General features: G+C 43.2%; 1 protein-coding gene across 1 annotated transcript; it reads right to left on the reverse strand.

Moving 5' to 3' along the window:
• Positions 1-6,910: 6,910 nt before the first annotated feature.
• LOC139464364 (latent-transforming growth factor beta-binding protein 3-like) lies at positions 6,911-18,009 on the reverse strand. Its single transcript, XM_071245893.1, has 8 exons — positions 17,958-18,009; positions 14,605-14,736; positions 12,782-12,898; positions 11,681-11,809; positions 10,723-10,863; positions 9,944-10,102; positions 8,063-8,188; positions 6,911-7,023 (listed from the first exon to the last, which is right to left on the reverse strand). Exons 1-8 carry the CDS (start codon positions 18,007-18,009, stop codon positions 6,947-6,949), a joined length of 933 nt encoding a protein of 310 aa, XP_071101994.1. The 3' UTR covers positions 6,911-6,946.
• Positions 18,010-18,233: the final 224 nt, after the last annotated feature.

An 18,233-nucleotide genomic window follows, 5' to 3' on the forward strand; every position in this document is an offset into this window, starting at 1 on the left:
CACGGAGCCAGGTTCCAGCAGATTATGCAACGCGACCGTTTTCCTCTTCCTATGTTTCTTTCTTTCTTTCCAAATAGGAGTTCAAATAATTGGCAACGTGTCTTATCAGTTCAGTGGATTCAGTCATGCGACGAAATGTTAAAGTTTACAAGGATACAACAGGTGAGATATTGCCCAGGTATGAATCCTGCATATTTCTAATATATCATCTGACGATACAAAGACACACTGGTTGGACGTAGGTTTGTGTAAACGAAAACTTCACTTAACATAAACTTCAAAATATGACTTATTATGACAGAGGTTGCAATTTATAACTCTATTTATGTCAACATGCACATGCATATCATACGAATAGCGGCACATTGACGTCAGACGCCGTCGGCTGTTTATCAGTGTGGGGCAAGTAAAATTCCAGTGTTCTCCGACATCACGCCCCCCGACAAATGTTGAACACGAAACATTATCTGAATCACTTTATCGTCACGTCTATTCACGTTGTAAATATATTAACATGACACTTGAGTAAAAGTCGATTATATAACAACATGCGTGTATATGAATAGCATTTGTTAGTTGGATTAAATGGTTGTACACCTGGTATCCGAAAAAATGTTACAATATATGCTCTTCCAAAAGAGAAACGCGTAGATGGTATGGAAAGAGGCAATCAGTTATGCATGAAAGGCATTTAGAAGTGATACACATGAGGAAGAGAATTTATGGATGTCAACTTCTTTATTATGAGGAACACGTTTCAGAGTATATGTTTACTCCTTCATCAGGTGAAATGAAGGATTAAGCATGTACCTTCACCTGATGAAGGTGAGGTGAGGTGAAATTGGGTCCAAGATTATTGCACTGATATAGCGACGTGCATGTACGTGTGTGTGTGTGTGGCTGCTTGTACTAGTCCAGACTGATGCCGATTTATAGTGCTAGCTCACTGAGATACCATGGCCCAGTTTAACATGAATACCCCACTCAGAAACAGTATACTGACTCCGAGCCGACCAGTCCTTGTTTTAGCCCTTTAATGCCGAGCGCCAGACAGGGTAACAACAAGTACCACCTTTTAACGGCTTTTGGTATGACTCGGCCGGGGATCGAACCCCGGATCTTCCGCTCTCCGGGCGGACGCTCTACCACTAGGCCACGGAGGCGGTCTACCTGATGAAGGAGTTATACTCCGAAACGTTGTGTTCCTCGTAATAAAGACGTTGACATCCAAAATGCTCATCCCTTCAATGTTATGTAGTCAGAAATGGTGTTGGATTGTAACATTGCAACAACAAAAATTTTGTTGTTCATAAAAATGTTTCCGTTGTCAAAATGCACCATTTTCAACAGCAACGCATTTATGCCCGAGGTGGACTAAATTTGCATGAAAATGTTACGGAGAAAGATCTGTTTGCAATACCCTTGTGCAATTGAGGGAGGGGTGTCGAAACTACATATTTAAAATCGCACTGCATTTAGTGACCACTGTCTGTTCCATGGACAGAAAACGTCATGCCACTATAATGACCATTTTGCCCTGTCAAGGTGTGTGTTGGAAGTTGAAAAAAACGAGGGCTTCTGCAAATGATAATGCTATGAAAAATAACATTACCGTTATTATAGCTAAAATGGATGGAATTTGTTATCAAATAAAAAGAAACAACAATATCGGTTTTGAAACATTTAGTGCAATCAACACGAATGTCACTGACACACTTTTACAAATATGGAAACGTCAAAGAACAAACCAGATGACGTCACTGTTGAACGTGACGTTACCTATCCCTGTCATATGACGTCACCTAACAACGGGCGTGATAATGGCACGTCGTCAAGCAATATGAGGGCATTATCAAGTTACAGTGGCCCGCTCATTTCTGATAACATGCGGGCGGTTTAATGATAATTCTATCCACTGTTGATTGCGTTTCCGTCGGGCAGTTAATGGAAGACCTCGGGCTTCTGCAAATGATAATGCCCTGAAAAATAGCGTTACCCTTATATTATAGCTAAAATGGATAGAATTATCATTAAACCGCCCGCACGTTATCAGAAATGAGCGGGCCACTGTAATTTGATAATGCCCTCATATTGCTTGACGACGGGCCATTATCAACCCCTTTGTTAGGTGACGTCATAGGGTAGAGAAAATGACGTACACGTATTATAGTGACGTCATCTGGTTTGTTCTATGACGTTTCCATATTTGTGAAATGTGGTCAGTGTCATTCGTGTTGATTGCAGTAAATGTTTCAAAACCGATGTTGTTGTTTCTTTTTATTTGATAACAAATTCCATCCATTTTAGCTATAATAACGGTAATGTTATTTTTCATAGCATTATCATTTGCAGAAGCCCTCGTTTTTTTCAACTTCCAACACACACCTTGACAGGGCAAAATGGTCATTATAGTGGCATGACGTTTTCTGTCGTCGGGCAGTTACCCTTATAACAATGTAATGACCTCCATAGACAGCTACGTCAACCGCCACCCCAGACGCGTCATCAACTGTAAATTACCGGCATTGCAGGACGAGAGGGCTCGGATGCCACAAGCTCGGATCCAAACGCTTCTTCAATTCATGTCGAGAAGATGTAGAGCAGTTTTTGAGGCACATGGTGGTACTGAGAACAACGCCCACTAGTTTAGCATAGGTCTTCAGCAACTCATGCTTGTCGTAAAAGGCAACTTTGCTTGTCGTAAGAGCGACTAACGGGATCGGGTGGTCAGACTCGCTGACTTGGTTGATGCATGTCATCGTATTCCAATTGCGTGGATCGATGTTTATGATGTCAAACTCTGGGTTGTCAAGTCCAGACTCGATTATTTTACAGACTGTCGTCATATAGCTGGAATATTGCTGAGTTAAACAACAAACAAACAAACAACTTGTAGACTCGCGTCATCACTGATTGAACGTGTATGCCATATTTATAGTTACTGAATTTCTTATTGTGTAATTTGGCTGCAAGTGATATTGTATTAATTAGGTTTTCCTTCTTTGAACACAGCAGATCAAATATGTATACGTTTTTGGGGGGTTGAGGGTTGAGTATATTATGTTCTGATAGGGGTAAAAGAAATTGGGTAACATTACAGATACTGATTTGTAAATGGGGACTGGTCATGTTTGGAGCACTCAATGTGTTGTTAACTAAATCTCTCTGGATGCTCATGTGAACGAGAGTGTCACAGTGTAATGTCTAGTGGTTCTAAAACATACGTACATGTATGTAGTTGTTTCAAATGTGTATTGAGTTGTGAAATTTATATTAATGTCATCTCACTTGATAAATGTAAGATATCTTTGAGTGGATTCCTTAGGAATTAAAACGGGTAGGGGCATTGCCAAATAATGCTGTGATTCAGGCGATATAAAGGATGGACATTATTTACAACTTGTCTAGTCAGTATGTTCTGATTTGAGAGAGAAATGTTTGCCCTTGAAAATAGGTAACGCTGCCATCATTAAATACATTTGATATATTCTAGTCAAGTGAGCAAGAAGTATTGTCCATAGTATCAGTTTATATCTTTACTTTGCAATGCGTGGTAGGAGAACTATACTATCTCACTAGTCATCTGATGTACCCATGTATGGCGGTGGGCTATAGTCCTGTATATGGGCCAATGGCCAACTCCATCTTTAATAAAAGACTATAGAAACCTTTGTGAACGATATTGGTAGAAGCCAGTTCTACAAATACAATGAATAGTGCTAGTTGGCGTAGCCCATGAGTGAAAGCGTTCTCACGCCACGTCTTTGATCCGTTTTCGATTGCCCATTTGGGTACAATGTGTGAAATCCATTTTAGTTATCCGCGTGGTATTGCAGGGATATTGCTTAAAGCGGCACAACTCACTCACTCACTCACAAACTCCATCGTTAACAACAAATATATTAATTATAATTATGGACCAGGAGCCTTCATAACCTTATACATAAGTATATAATACACCACCTGTTGTCCAGCAATCTTAGCGCCAAGACTATCGTAACTTACTTAGTTCAGGATAGCTCCGTAAAGATCCGGGTTAGAATTGGTCTTCAGCAACCCTTTCTTGTCGCAAGAGCAGACTAACGGGTCAGGTGACCAGACTCGCTGACTTGGCTGAAACATGTCATCGTATTTCAATTGTGAAGATCAATGCTTACGACGTCAATCACTGGGTTGTCTGGTCCAGACTCGATTATTTCCAGACCGACGCCATATTGCTGGAATATTGGTGGACAGACTTGCGATGGCAATGGCTTTAGATTGTGGAACGAGTTCCCTCTCATTCGTTCGAGTGGCGGGTGTTACCGGTAGGGCAGGACATGCTCACCCTCGCGAACACCTGGTGTCATCACTGATTTTCAGTGATCCATTTACATAATTTTCACCGCTTTTTACCTTTTACGCGGATAATCGAGATTGGTTATTCTCTTGCCTTGACGTTCTGTATGTACTTTCCCATCTTCCCGAGTCAAGTGAGTTAACTGACTTTAAAAGTCCAGTTTCCACCCTTGCCGAACAAGGCTGGAATTCCTGGGCTCGATCGTAGCGCCACCAGTGGCTATTACCAGTTATGTCCTTTCTATGTCCTCTCCTATTGACCAATCAGATTCAACCTCTCGTATCACTTGCATTTGTTTCCAACAAAACGGTGGCGCCCAGTCAAGACGATCTGATCGATAATCAAGATCTATATTGTGATAAAACGAGTCTTACATCGCGAAGTGCATCAAATCACGTGAGCACCTTGATTAAAAACATGAAAATATTTACAAAATATCTGTTGACAACGAGTTAGCGGTGCACATGCTTTGCAAATCCTGCAGTCGACCGAAATCTGCATGACACTCTACGAACCGGATTTCGATTTCGATGCGCGATTTTGATTGGACTATGCAGAGGCTCGTTAGTCCAGCCAAAATGTAACTCAATAATACCAGCCTAGTTCGGCAAGGGTGGAAACTGGACTTTCAAAGTCAGTTAACTCTCTTGCCTCGGGAAGATAATACTTTCCCTCCTGGGTCGCACGGAATAGATCACGTGTAAGAAATGTTTTTACACTGACCTTCACAAAATAAATCAAAACATATGACACGGCAAATTAATTCATATATCGACTATGGATAGGTTTATTACTTGTAAGCAATGTGTGCTAGTTTCAGTCATTGTAAAGGGAGGCTTTTGGACAGGGGTGTAACCTTCAGTGTATTACAATGTCATCATTAATGTAAAGCACCACTGGTACCGTTATCCTCACATAAATTCCAAGCAAAATGGAAACGACAAACATATTAAAACTCCTTTTAAGACGTGACACCAGGTGTTCGTCATGGTCGGAACCCTGAATAGGCTCCCAGTACTATTACTGGTCGTAGGAGGCGGCTAAATGAGTTGTTTGGTCGGGCTTGGTATTGTTGTGGATGTCGTGTCATCCTTTCACGAGGGCGTCAGAAGTTGCCCATCATGTGCACCACTGGTTTGGCTGGTCCAGGCACAGATATTTACAAGCCGCTGTCTTATAATTTAGTTTTAGAGGTGGGGTCTTTTTTATCGTAGCCAACATACAAACATGGCGTCCACGAAATGGCAGGGCGTGTCCGTTCCTTGTCAAAATTCTAACCGAACTCAATCTCATTAAAATCAGACCTTAGTTCTCGCTACCGCTAAGCAAAGATCTGAGGACATCCCATTACGGGTCACGTCAGAACGACCTTTCATCCGACTAATAAGAGCGTCGCTTACCACATCATGAAAGTGACAGTCGGAATGCGATTTCTAATCTTGCAACCGCGAAAACTTTAACACGGGGTATTCCGAACGATAGTTACAATCTTGACCATCTATTAGCCATTCCAGAATGTTTTTTTGTTCAGGTTTCAAATGTTTTATCGAGAATTTATCAAAATGTGTTTCGAAGCGTAGTTGCCAGTTTGAACCTAGTGCCGTAAAACACGAGAAAACTGCCTTCTGATTGGCTAATGTGGACTTCTTGTCAGTCATTTCATTGGTCGGTCAAAGTTCGCGCAAGGTCGGTCTGACGTGACCCGTAATGGGATGTCCTCAGATCTTTGTTTAGCGGAAGCGAGAACTAAGATCTGATTTTAATGAGATTGAACCGAACTGGAATATTTCTAAAAAATAAGAAACAAACTAGGGGATAATTTCGACCAGTTACGTAATCAATCCACATAAGCAATGTTACATAATAGATGCAGTGATATATACAGGTACACGTCTATACATTCCCTGTCTTCTATGGACCGCCTCCGTGGTCTAGTGGTAGAGCGTCCGCCCGGAAAGCGGAAGGTCCGGGGTTCAATCCCCGGCCGCGTCATACCCTCCCTCATCCCTCCCGTCATACCAAAAGACGTTTAAAGATGGTACTTGTTGTTACCCTGTCTGGCGCTCGGCATTAAGGGGCTAAAACAAGGACTGGTCGGCTCGGAGTCAGTATACTGTGTCTGAGTGGGGTATTCATGTTAAACTGCGGCATGGTATCTCAGTGAGCTAGCACTATACATCGACATCAGTCCGGACTAGTACAAGCAGCCACACACATACATACACGTGCATGCACGTCGCTATATAAGTGCAATAGTCTTGGACGCGACGTTAAACCCCATTTCACCTCACCTCACCTCACCTCACCTGTCTGCTATGTATGGAACCCTAGAAGGGACACTGTCACGATATCGCGCTTTGTTTATTATTATTGTGCCTGGGTTTTTTTAAGGGAGACAATTCAACTATGTCCCTTCCAGAATTACGTACAATTGTCATGATGGGGAAAACACGATGCAAACGTACACCATTCAATGGTGAAACATATTCATTATAATACACAAATGTTTTCATAGGTTGAACATACTTAACGCAACATACATATATAAATAAGACAGTTCGTGTTATTGACTTATATTATTAAGTCGAAACTGGGCAGTCCACGGATCTAGAAATCTCCCAGAAGTAGAAGTCCCATCGGTGAAGAAAAAATGTCAAAATTGTATCTCCAGGGATTGTACATCTCTGCAAAAAACAACAAATAACATTTACCAAATAACAGATACAGTAAAATATGGTTATAACGAACACGCTTACAACGAACTGACGGATATTACGAACTTAATTTTTGGTCCCGGCCATTTGCTGTATAAATGTTGTATATGTGCTTGTAGCGAACTACGGTTATAACGAAATAAAATTAGTAGTCCCTTTGAGTTCGTTATAACCGTAGTTTACTGTACACTCAGTATCATTGTTAAAACATAATGCCCTGTTAAGACGAACATTATCATGATAACAAGAACTGTTTCAATAGACGTGTGTCTGCGCAGGGCGTGAGGTAGACTAGTGGTAAAAGGGTTGGCCCGTCATGCTGAAGGTCCGAGTTCGATTGTCTTTGGACAATTTGTTAAGCACCTCAACGGAGGTCAATGCTGTGGTGTGGTTGCTCAGAAGTTTCGCCAAACCACACAGCCACTCACTCACCCACTCACTGATCATCTCCCTCCGTCCCTCCCTCATCCCTCCCTACCCATCCCCTGCACCCACAGACCTACCACCCACTCACCGATCCCCTCCCTCCGTCCCTCGTCACTTCCTCATCCCCCTCTCCCCTTCCCTCGCCCACGCAACTACAGACCTACCACCAACTCACCGATCCCCTCCTTCCGTCCCTCGTCCCTTCGTTCTTTCCTCATCCCCCTCTCCCCTTCCCTCCCCCACGCTACTACAGACCTACCACCAACTCACCGATCCCATCCTTCCGTCTCTCGTCCCTCCGTTCCTCCTACTTTCCACCCTTCCCCCCCCCCCCTACCCTCCCCCACGCACCCACAGACCTACCACCAACTCACCGATCCCCTCCTTCCGTCCCTCGTCCCTTCGTTCCTTCCTCATCCCCTCCCCCCCCCCCCTCCCACGCAACCACAGACCTACTAAAAACTCACCGATCCCCTCCTTCCGTCTCTCGTCCCTCCGTTCCTCCTACATTCCACCCTTCCACCCTCCCCACGCACCCACAGACCTACCACCCACTCACTGAGGCCGATGGCACTGGACTTACCGACACAGCGTGATGGGTAATGAGGATGCGGCCGGAATCCAGGATAGCAGATACACTTCCGGCGACCATTATACCCTCTAGCACAGTAGCCGTTCAGACATCCACTCACATCGCAACCCAATTGACCTGGAAAATAAAACCTGGCATATTATATACCAAACAGATGTATAATACATACACTCGTATTTCGTACTCATCGTTGTCGTCATGGCGACACGCGGACTTAATGCATAATGCCAATACCATACATGAGTTAGGACTTTACTAACAAGTATAGTGGACGTTATGATGGCACAATTGTGGATTTAACGTATAATGGCAGGACCCGAGTTTTGACGTTATTGACAATCATTGTTGACGTCATGATGACGCCATTGTGGATTTAACATCTAATGACAGGACGCTAGTTAATAAATCAATAACAGTCATTATTGATATTATGATGACACCATTGTGGATTTAACTTGTAATGACAGGACCCTTGTTAATAAGTTAATGACAATCATTGCTGACGTCATGATAACTACATTGTGGATTTAACGTGTAATTCCAGGATTGTATTTTGGACGTTATTGACAAGCATTGCTGACGTTACGATGACGCCATTGTGGATTTAACGTGTAATGGCAGTACCCAAGTAAGGACATTACTGCCAATCATTGTTGACATTATGATGACACTAGGACCTCAGTTAGGACGTTACTGCCAATCGTTGTTGACGTTAGTGTGACGCCATTGTAGATTTAACGAGTTGTGAGCACTACCTTGTATGTTTTTGTCTAAGTATGTTAAACGTTAAACTCCCTCAGGGCTAGTTAGTTGGTAACAAATTAACCACTTGGGCCTTTGTTGTATACGTTTCTTATCAGGAGTCAGAAGTCTAGGAACCAAGCGTGCGGAAACTTTTGTCTCGCCCAGCCATTCCTCAGAATGTTCTCAACTCTCCCTCATTGGAGTTACCTACTGTACTGACCATGTGACGTGTAATTGGTGAGTTGTCGATCATCTATATACATATCCTAGAAGGTCTTCCTGATCTGGGATCATCTTGGATACGCTCTGTCTCCTTTGACAGTGACAAGGTTTGGAGCAACATGCCGTAAAGTCACCATTTCCACATGGATGGCTGTTAGTGTCAGCCCTTTCGGTTGGAGATAGTTGATTACCATTTTGTCCCTTACCATCAACAGAGAATACCTAGTGACGTTGTTGCCTGCATAAATATGCTGCCTGTGGTGTATTGGTTCGAATGCATCCTGTTAGCATGGGAAGTAGTGTGGTGAATACACACACACTCACAAGGACGTTCGATGCATCCTTCGTAGTTAGGTTCATAACTTTTCAACCCCCTTTCGTAAGTTTTGTTTGTTTGTTTGTTTGGTGTTGAACGCCGCACTCAGCAATATTCCAGCTATAAGACGATAAATAATCGAGTCTGGACCAGGCAATCCAATCACTGACATCATGCGCATCGATCCACGTAATTGGGATACGATGACATGCATCAACCAAGTCAGCGAGCCTGATCACCCGATCCATTTAGTCGCCTTTTATGGCAAGCACGGGTTGCTGAAGACCTATTCTACCCCGGATCTTCACGGGTTACCAGGGCACTTTAACACTTTAGCATTAACGAAGGAAACGTGACTCATCAGTGAAGATGACCCGTCTCCACGTGTTGTCCACTGAAAACGCTGTCTGTATCACTGAAGACGACATGTGTCAACCAAGTCAGCGAGCCAGACCACCCGATGCGTTGCTGAAGACCTATTCTACCCCGGATCTTCACGGGTCACCTTTCGTAGTTGATGGGCGGTCTGTCTGTGGTCCGCACTCTCAGATTATATATGTGGATGAGGTGCTGGAGGCGTGGCTACTCACCTGGTTTGTATATCTTCACACACACGCTGCTGCTGGTTGGTGACAGTTGGTAGCCAGGATCACAGATACAGCGTGGAGCCCCTGAACCGTCAGTGCCACAGCGACCGTTGGTGCAGACCGTCCACTGACATACATTGATGGCATTTGTGGAGGACTGTCCTGAAAATGTAGTTTCCTTTGGAGTTGAATATTTCATTTGCATTATTACGATACTTATAATTATCAAATCGCACTATGTGTCATGAAAGTATCTATACGCACTACATATGTAGTGACTACATAGCACTATTCGTCACGCTAGTCACTACGCATCACAACAACGTCACATCAAACTGTACTTCAGAATATGCATACAGTAGGATCCTGTCTTTCCGGACGCCGCCGTTCCTCTTTATCTGAATAAAACTATTCCCCGATTGTTGAGTTAGGGGTACGGGGTGTTCCCCTTCATTCATGTATAAACATTCGTAATCGTCCAGTGAAGGGTTTCCGAATTAACGAGTTTCACTTAATGGATAACCGACCCATGAAGACCCAGGTAGAGCATAGGTCTTCAGCAATCCATGCTTGTCGTAAGAGGCGACTAACGGGATCGGGTGGTCAGGCTTGCTGACTTGGTTGATGCATGTCATCGTATCCCAATTGCATAGATCGATGTTCATGATGTCAATCACTTGATCATCTGGTCCAGACTCAATTATTTACAGACCGCCGTCATATAGCTTGAATATTGCTGTGTGCCGCGTTAAACAACAAAAAATAAACAACGTATGGCTAACCTTGCATGACGGGGACACACACAGTGCGGTCCGTTGCTGACAGAGTGTATCCCATGAGACACTGGCAGCCGAACACGCCGTTCCTGTTGATACACACGCCGTACTGACAGTTCCGGATCGAGCAGTCTACTGTCATGGAGGCTGGAATAAGAGAAAGAATGTCATACAGAATTACAAAATTTAACTAAAGGGCGGTTGTTTTTGAAATATGGAATGATCGAAAAAAAACTTCTGGCGTGACATTTACCTGACGACTGGGGTAACATGTATTTCTTTTCAGGGTGAACATTTACCTGAAGTCAGGGGTAACATTTACTTAAAGTCACGGTTAACAATGATCTAAAGTCCTGTGTGACATTCACAAAAAGCCTGGGGTAACATCTACCTGGCGCCTTAGATAACATTTACCTGAAGTCAGGGCTAACACTTTCCTGGAGTTGGGTTAACATTTACTTGAAGTTGGGTTAACATTTACCTGAAGTCAGGGGTAACATTTACCTGAAGTCAGGGGAAACATTTACCTGAAGTCAGGGGTAACATTTACCTGAAGTCAGGGGTAACATTTACCAGAAGTCAGGGTTAACATTTACCTGAAGTCAAGGTTAACATTTACCTGAAGTCAGGGGTAACATTTACCTGAAGTCAGGGGTAACATTTACCTGAAGTCAGGGGTAACATTTACCTGAAGTCAGGGGTAACATTTACCTGAAGTCAGGGGTAACATGTACCAGACGCCTGAGATAACATTTACCTGAAGTCAGGGGTAACATTTACCTGAAGTCAGGGGTAACATTTACCTGAAGTCAGGGGTAACATTTACCTGACGCCTGAGATAACATTTACCTGAAGTCAGGGGTAACATTTACCAGAAGTCAGGGGTAACATTTACCAGGAGCCAGGGGTAACATTTACCTGAAGTCAGGGGTAACATTTACCTGAAGTCAGGGGTAACATTTACCTGACGAGTTGCATTTGATGAGACCAGATGCTGAGGTGATGACAACGGTGCACACGCACACCTTGCTCCCGTCCGTGTTGGTCCGACAGTATCCTTTGGGGCACGGCGTGTCTGGGCAGTTTTCGGGCGCTTCATGGAAAACAGAAGAAATTATTTTCAACTGTCGTTTAAATTCATTTCATATTTATCCAAATAAATTCCGATCAGTATTCTACGTCTAATACTTCCAGTTATATCCCAGCTATCTCACGATGACCTGTGACTAATTGAGACTGGGCCAGGCAAACCAGTGACTGACAGCAGGATCTATTCCGTCAGTACATGGGGCGCACATTTTAACCCCCTCTTCATTCTACTCAACTGTATTGATATTCATAAGGTGGGATGGGACAATATACGTTTTAGCAGGATCACTCGAGGTACATGGGGTTTTAGGTCCTTAGGTTTTATTCCACTCACGTGGGACGTATAAACTCCATGTAATCCGAGTGAGCCCGCTTCAACGAATTTATGTTACCGACATGTTTTAATGTGACATTGTAAAATAACACAAATTCAATATTAATTAACAGCTGTTCGACTGAGCTGAGGCTGACTTGTGTTATGTCACGTGACTTCCATTGACTCGGAAAAAAGTGTGCGTCTTTTTGCTCTGAAGCCGGTATATGGGATTTATCTGCCTATCAGAAATCCACGTGCAGCCTGTAGTGCTCCTGGCGGGGTATAAGAGATTTATTCCCCCGCTGAGAATTGTATTACCCTCCAAGGCGGGTTACACTGTATTTTATCAAGATCACGTGTACCAATCAGATCACATCATTCTGACACGAAGGTAAGATGAAGTATTTTATCAAGATCACGTGGACCCAGTAAGATCTCATCATTCTGACATGGAGGTAGATAAACTATTTATCAAGACCACGTGGACCAATCAGATCTCATCATTCTGACATGGAGATCTGACGATCACGTTGACCAATCAGATCTCATCATTCTGACATGTAGGTAAGAAAAATATTGTATTTAGATCACGTGGACCAATCAGATCTCGTCATTCTGACATGGAGGTATGGTACAGTTTATTATACAGTTATATATCACCTGGCACACACTTGTTGTCATCCTGAGACAGGACGAACCCAGCCTTGCACGTGCATCTATATGATCCGTCACGCCCAGCCTCGCACGTGCCGTCCGTGCATCCAGTGAACCTACAATCTGTCAATCATCTTTTGTAAGATAAATATATGAAATGAGATAGGATTACATCTTATATAATCGTACGGTGTGCGATTAAATTCTTTTACCTATCACTGTGCAGTATCATCAGCCGTAGGCATACATATACACATGTTCAATAAACAACATCCGGAAAAAAATACACGCTCAAGCTCGCACGCAGAAAAGCATGTATACTATGATACCAAGTAAGTGGAGTTTCCTACGGATTTTTGTCGCCTCTGCTTAGGGTGATTTTTTCATCGGGGAGGCTATGTTAGGCACGAGTATAGGGAGCCCTGAAGCCTTGACCTTACCTTCAATTAAGAAGGTAAGAAAATGCCTACAGCATTCAACCAAGATAGCTGATATTCTTATTTCCACTAACTCCATGTCGTTTGCCGTAAATGCATACAAGTACGCCGGCGTATATAGATCTTGTCATATTTCTTGTAAATTGAAAGTAGAAATATTTAATCTGAGATGCGAGTTGGAAAATAATCCGTTATGATCCTACCGCCACTGTTACATTCTGCAGCACCTACAAACAAATTAATTCATACATTGTATTGTTTGTACGTTTTTTACGTTGTTTTAGTCCCGTGAAGATCCGGGGTGTGAATAGGTCTTCAGCAACCCATACAACAGGCGACTAACGGGATCGAGTAGTCAGGCGGATTCATACAGTTTTCACATCGGTTTTTCAATTCATACCTCAATGAACCGAATATATAGTCAATCCTTAAAACAACATGGTCTGGGATGTTTTTAATAAATCAAAATGGAATATCAGGGCACGTGATAAGCAAGCCAGACTCGAACACCTTTAAAGACCTTCACGTGGTTAAGCAGTAGTTCGGGCTCCGCGGTCTTGAGATCGAGTCGAAGCTCGGTCGTCTCCAGTTGTCCATTCTTTATCGAGTCTGATTAGTTGTGTATTCAGGGATGGGCTGAACTGCAGTAAAGTGTTTGTGAATATCAAACCCTGTGTTTCGTTAATTCTTGTACTTGGTTGCGTGCAGGTAATTAGGAGCCATAGTCCTCGGACACATCACTTCTGGACTTGCAGAAAGCGATCTTAGCGCTAAGATGATCGTAACTCCAATACTTGAACATAGGCTTACAAATGTCAGAATCACAGTGGCGACGAAGCTAGCTTCTAAACGTCCCAAATTTGGAAACCACAAACTTAGTTACTTTCGCGAACACCTGGGTGTCATCACTGATTTTCAGTGATCCATTCAAATATGTTTCACCGCTGTTGTGCCTTTAACGCCTGTCTCGGCGGATAGTGAGTGAGTGAGTTGGGTTTAACATCGTTTTTAACAGTATTACAGCTATATCGCGGCGTGTCAGCTTAATGTGGGAGGAAAGCCCGAAGTGATGCAGGTCTCAGACGTTTACCACTTCGGTGAAACCCACGAGCACGGGTATGGTGATGACAAACCTAGAAACATAATCGGGGCGAACCGGGATTTGAACCAACAATCATAGGTTTCTGGCGTGCCCAAGGGACGCAACTCTGCACAGCGAATCGCGGCGCCTTAGACGACTGGGCCACCCGTGCCCCCGTCGCGCCCGATAATCACGACTGATTGTTCTCTGTCGTTGGTCAACATTTTATATTTGTAAAATATTACAGACATTAGAATAATTTTGAAATATGAGAATTATGTTATGTTATATTATTTTTTACTTATTCTTACCCGACTCTGCTACACACTGTGTCGCCGTCCCCTGGAAGCCGTCGGTGCAGGAACAGCGCACGTTGCCGCTCCCATAGTCTATACATATACCGGCATCGCCACACCCAGAAGACATGCAGTTCCCAGATGTCCCTGTGAACCACAACAGTCATTGCTGGTCAATTCAAATGTTTATTGTATGAGTGAGTGAGTGAGTATGGTTTTACGCCGCTTTTAGCAATATTCCAGCAATATCACGGCGGGTTTTATTGTATGAAAGACCACAGGCCCAAATACATGAAATTCATATAGTATAGTACAGGATCGTTTTACAAATAGATTCACATGTTTCATTAGAGTACATTTCTGTTCCTGAAGGTATATTTGAGATCTAACATGACAGATTTTAAACTTTTATAATTCGGGGTTGCCACCATCTTCCCTTGTCAAGGGCGTTAACTGACTATAACTACAGTTTCCACACTTGCCGAACAAGGCTTGAAATTCGTGGCTCTATCGTAGCGCCATCTAGTGGCTATTACGAGTTATGTCCCTTCTATGTCCCTCCTATTGACCACTCAGATTCCATCTCTCATATCAATTGTATTTGCTTCAAACAAAACGGCGGCGCCCAATCAAGTCGATCTGATCGATAGTCAAGATCTCTGTTGTAAAAACACGGATCTTACCTCGCGAAGTCAAATGACTTGTGCACCTACATAAAAACATGAAAAAAAATGGAAAATATATGTTGACGCCCAGTTGACTGTTCGACATTTGCAAATCCTGGGGTCGATGAAAATCTGCGCTTTGAAATCTATGTTGTTTACAGGATGTCTTGTTCGTTACCCGATTTTGATTGGACCATGCATGTAAGTCCAGCCAAATTGTAACTCCGGAATTCCAGTCTAGTTCGACAAGGGTTAAAACTTGACTTTTATAGGTGAGTAAATTGTTGGACAACGTCGGATACATATATTTATATTTGGTATGTATTGCTTTTGAATGTCACCAAAGGATGGACATAATATGGCGAAGTTATACAGCTCCTTGATATTGTTTAGGTTCCAGATTTACATTTCAGATTTACATTTCAGATTTTCATTTCAGATTTACATTTCAGATTTACATTTTAGATTTACATTTCAGATTTACATTTTGGATTTACAATTCTGATTTATATTTTAGATTTACATTTCAGATTTACATTTTAGATTTACATTTTAGATTTACATTTCAGATTTACATTTCAGAGTTACATCTTCTGTTAGTTACCAGCGGGTTGTACGGGAATTTCCGAGCTGAATAATCTTGTACTGAGTGAGTGAGTATTTTGAACAGTATGCCTGTTATATCAAGGCGTGCCAGCTTGATGTGGGAGGAAAGCCCGAAGTGATTCAGGTCTTTTGTGAAACCCACTAGCATTGTTATGATGCTGACAAACCTAGAAACATTATCGAGGTAAACCGAGATTCGAACCCGAACAGTCTTGTACACCATCCCATCGAAGCCTGTAAAACCCATTTCACCATCTTCTCACTTAGAGCGGTTGATGGTTCGAGAGTATGATGTTGAGTTGATGTGAGTGAGCTACCCCAACGCCCGAGTTGGTGTGAAGTTTCAAAACTTGTATAAAGAATATCAACACCAGGTTACAGTTGCTCATGATGTCAATCACTGGATTATCTGGTCCAGACTCCAGGCCAGGCCTGCATCAAAGCACACGGTGGACACACGCCGTACTGACTGTGTGACAGGCCTGCATCAAAGCACACGGTGGACACACGCCGTACTGACTGTGTGACAGGCCTGCATCAAAGCACACGGTGGACACACGCCATACTGACTGTGTGACAGGCCTGCATCAAAGCACACGGTGGACACACGCCATACTGACTGTGTGACAGGCCTGCATCAAAGCACACGGTGGACACACGCCGTACTGACTGTGTGACAGGCCTGCATCAAAGCACACGGTGGACACACGCCGTACTGACTGTGTGACAGGCCTGTATCAATGCACACGGTGGACACACGCCCTGCTGACTGTGTGACAGGCCTGCATCAATGCACACGGTGGACACACGCCCTACTGACTGTGTGACAGGTCTGTATCAATGCACACGGTGGACACACGCCCCACTGACTGTGTGACAGGCCTGTATCAATGCACACGGTGGACACACGCCATACTGACTGTGTGACAGGCCTGCATCAATGCACACGGTGTACACACGCCCTACTGACTGTGTGACAGGCCTGTATCAATGCACACGGTGGACACACGCCGTACTGACTGTGTGACAGGCCTGTATCAATGCACACGGTGGACACACGCCCTGCTGTGTGAAATACCTCGGAACATGACTCAGTTGCATATAACAAGATCATTCTTCCCATAGACTGTTCCACGTTGCTGTTGTTCTCTCCAGAAGAATAATCAGTCTCGATTATCGGACGAAACGGACTCCATTGAGGCAACGGGCAAAATAGTGAGGTGAGGTGAAATTGGGTTTAACGTCGCGTTCAAGATTATTGAACTTATATAGAGACGTGCATGCACATGCGTGTGTTTGTGGCTGCTTGTACTAGTCCAGACTGATGCCGATTTATAGTGCTAGCTCACTGAGATACCATGCCCCAGTTTAACATGAATACCCCACTCAGACACAGTATACTGACTCCGAGCCGACCAGTCCTTGTTTTAGCCCCTTAATGCCGAGCGTCAGACAGGGTAACAAGTACCATCTTTTAACGGCTTTTGGTATGACGCGGCCGGGGATCGAACCCCGAACCCTGGCTCTAGACCACGGATACGACCGGCAAAATAGTGAAAACAATTATAGGAATGGACCTCTGAAAACCAGTGATGCCACCATGTGTTGGTGAAAAGACTAAGCATATCTGCATAATTCCAACCACGACAGTAAAACAAATGCCACAGTGGCGTTTGTATGTCAGCATACATAGCCAATCGAAAGAATGAACGCGATTAAGGTTGTTTTGAATCATTTATCAAAATAATAAATATAATTATTGCAAATACCATATAACTGAAAATTGCTGTTATGGTAAAACTATTTACTTGGTGTTCTGGTATAAAGTGTCGGTGGTTGATTTTCTTAAATTGTTATTGAAATCCCCATCTATTTGAAAAGCTTAAGTATTTATCAGTAAAATCTTTAACAATGTACACACGTATACCAGCCAGGGACAAAAACGTTCATTTGATCCGAAAAAAGATACATCCGTGCTAATCATTGCGAACCATTCAAGACGCATCTGTTTTTATACTTTTTAGCAATAATGACCAATCAAAATCCATGTTATGTAAATTATAACCAATATAAAAATATTGATTGATGTCAATTTACCTTGCGCATTAACCGCCAGCCACGAAGTCAGGAAAAGTCCAATCTTCAACATAGTGCTGTCACAATTAACTATACAAAAAACTCTCTGTATATGTCCGTGATCTGGCCGGCATTGACCGCTAGTGGACACGTATCTGTGGATGTGTCAACAACTCTCCGTCTGGGCGTGGTGGAAACATTTTATGATGGAATAATTTTCTCAGTCTAGTCAGAAGCAGGTCGGAGCGTGATTTCCGGAAAAGTCACATGTATGTGCAGCCTCATACAAGAAACATG

Source organism: Haliotis cracherodii, unplaced genomic scaffold (assembly GCF_022045235.1).
Source record: "Haliotis cracherodii isolate W230 unplaced genomic scaffold, xgHalCrac1.p SCAF_17, whole genome shotgun sequence".
NCBI lineage: Eukaryota > Metazoa > Mollusca > Gastropoda > Lepetellida > Haliotidae > Haliotis > Haliotis cracherodii.

Excerpts from the sequence above, each read along its gene's own strand:
- LOC139464364 (XM_071245893.1), bottom strand. The coding sequence starts at position 18,009 with ATGTTGAAGATTGGACTTTTCCTGACTTCGTGGCTGGCGGTTAATGCG. Across the intron at positions 10,103-10,722 it reads GTGTGTCCCCGTCATGCAAG|GACAGTCCTCCACAAATGCC; the intron begins GTTAGCCATACG and ends CTACATTTTCAG. Across the intron at positions 8,189-9,943 it reads TGTGAAGATATACAAACCAG|GTCAATTGGGTTGCGATGTG; the intron begins GTGAGTAGCCAC and ends TTTATTTTCCAG.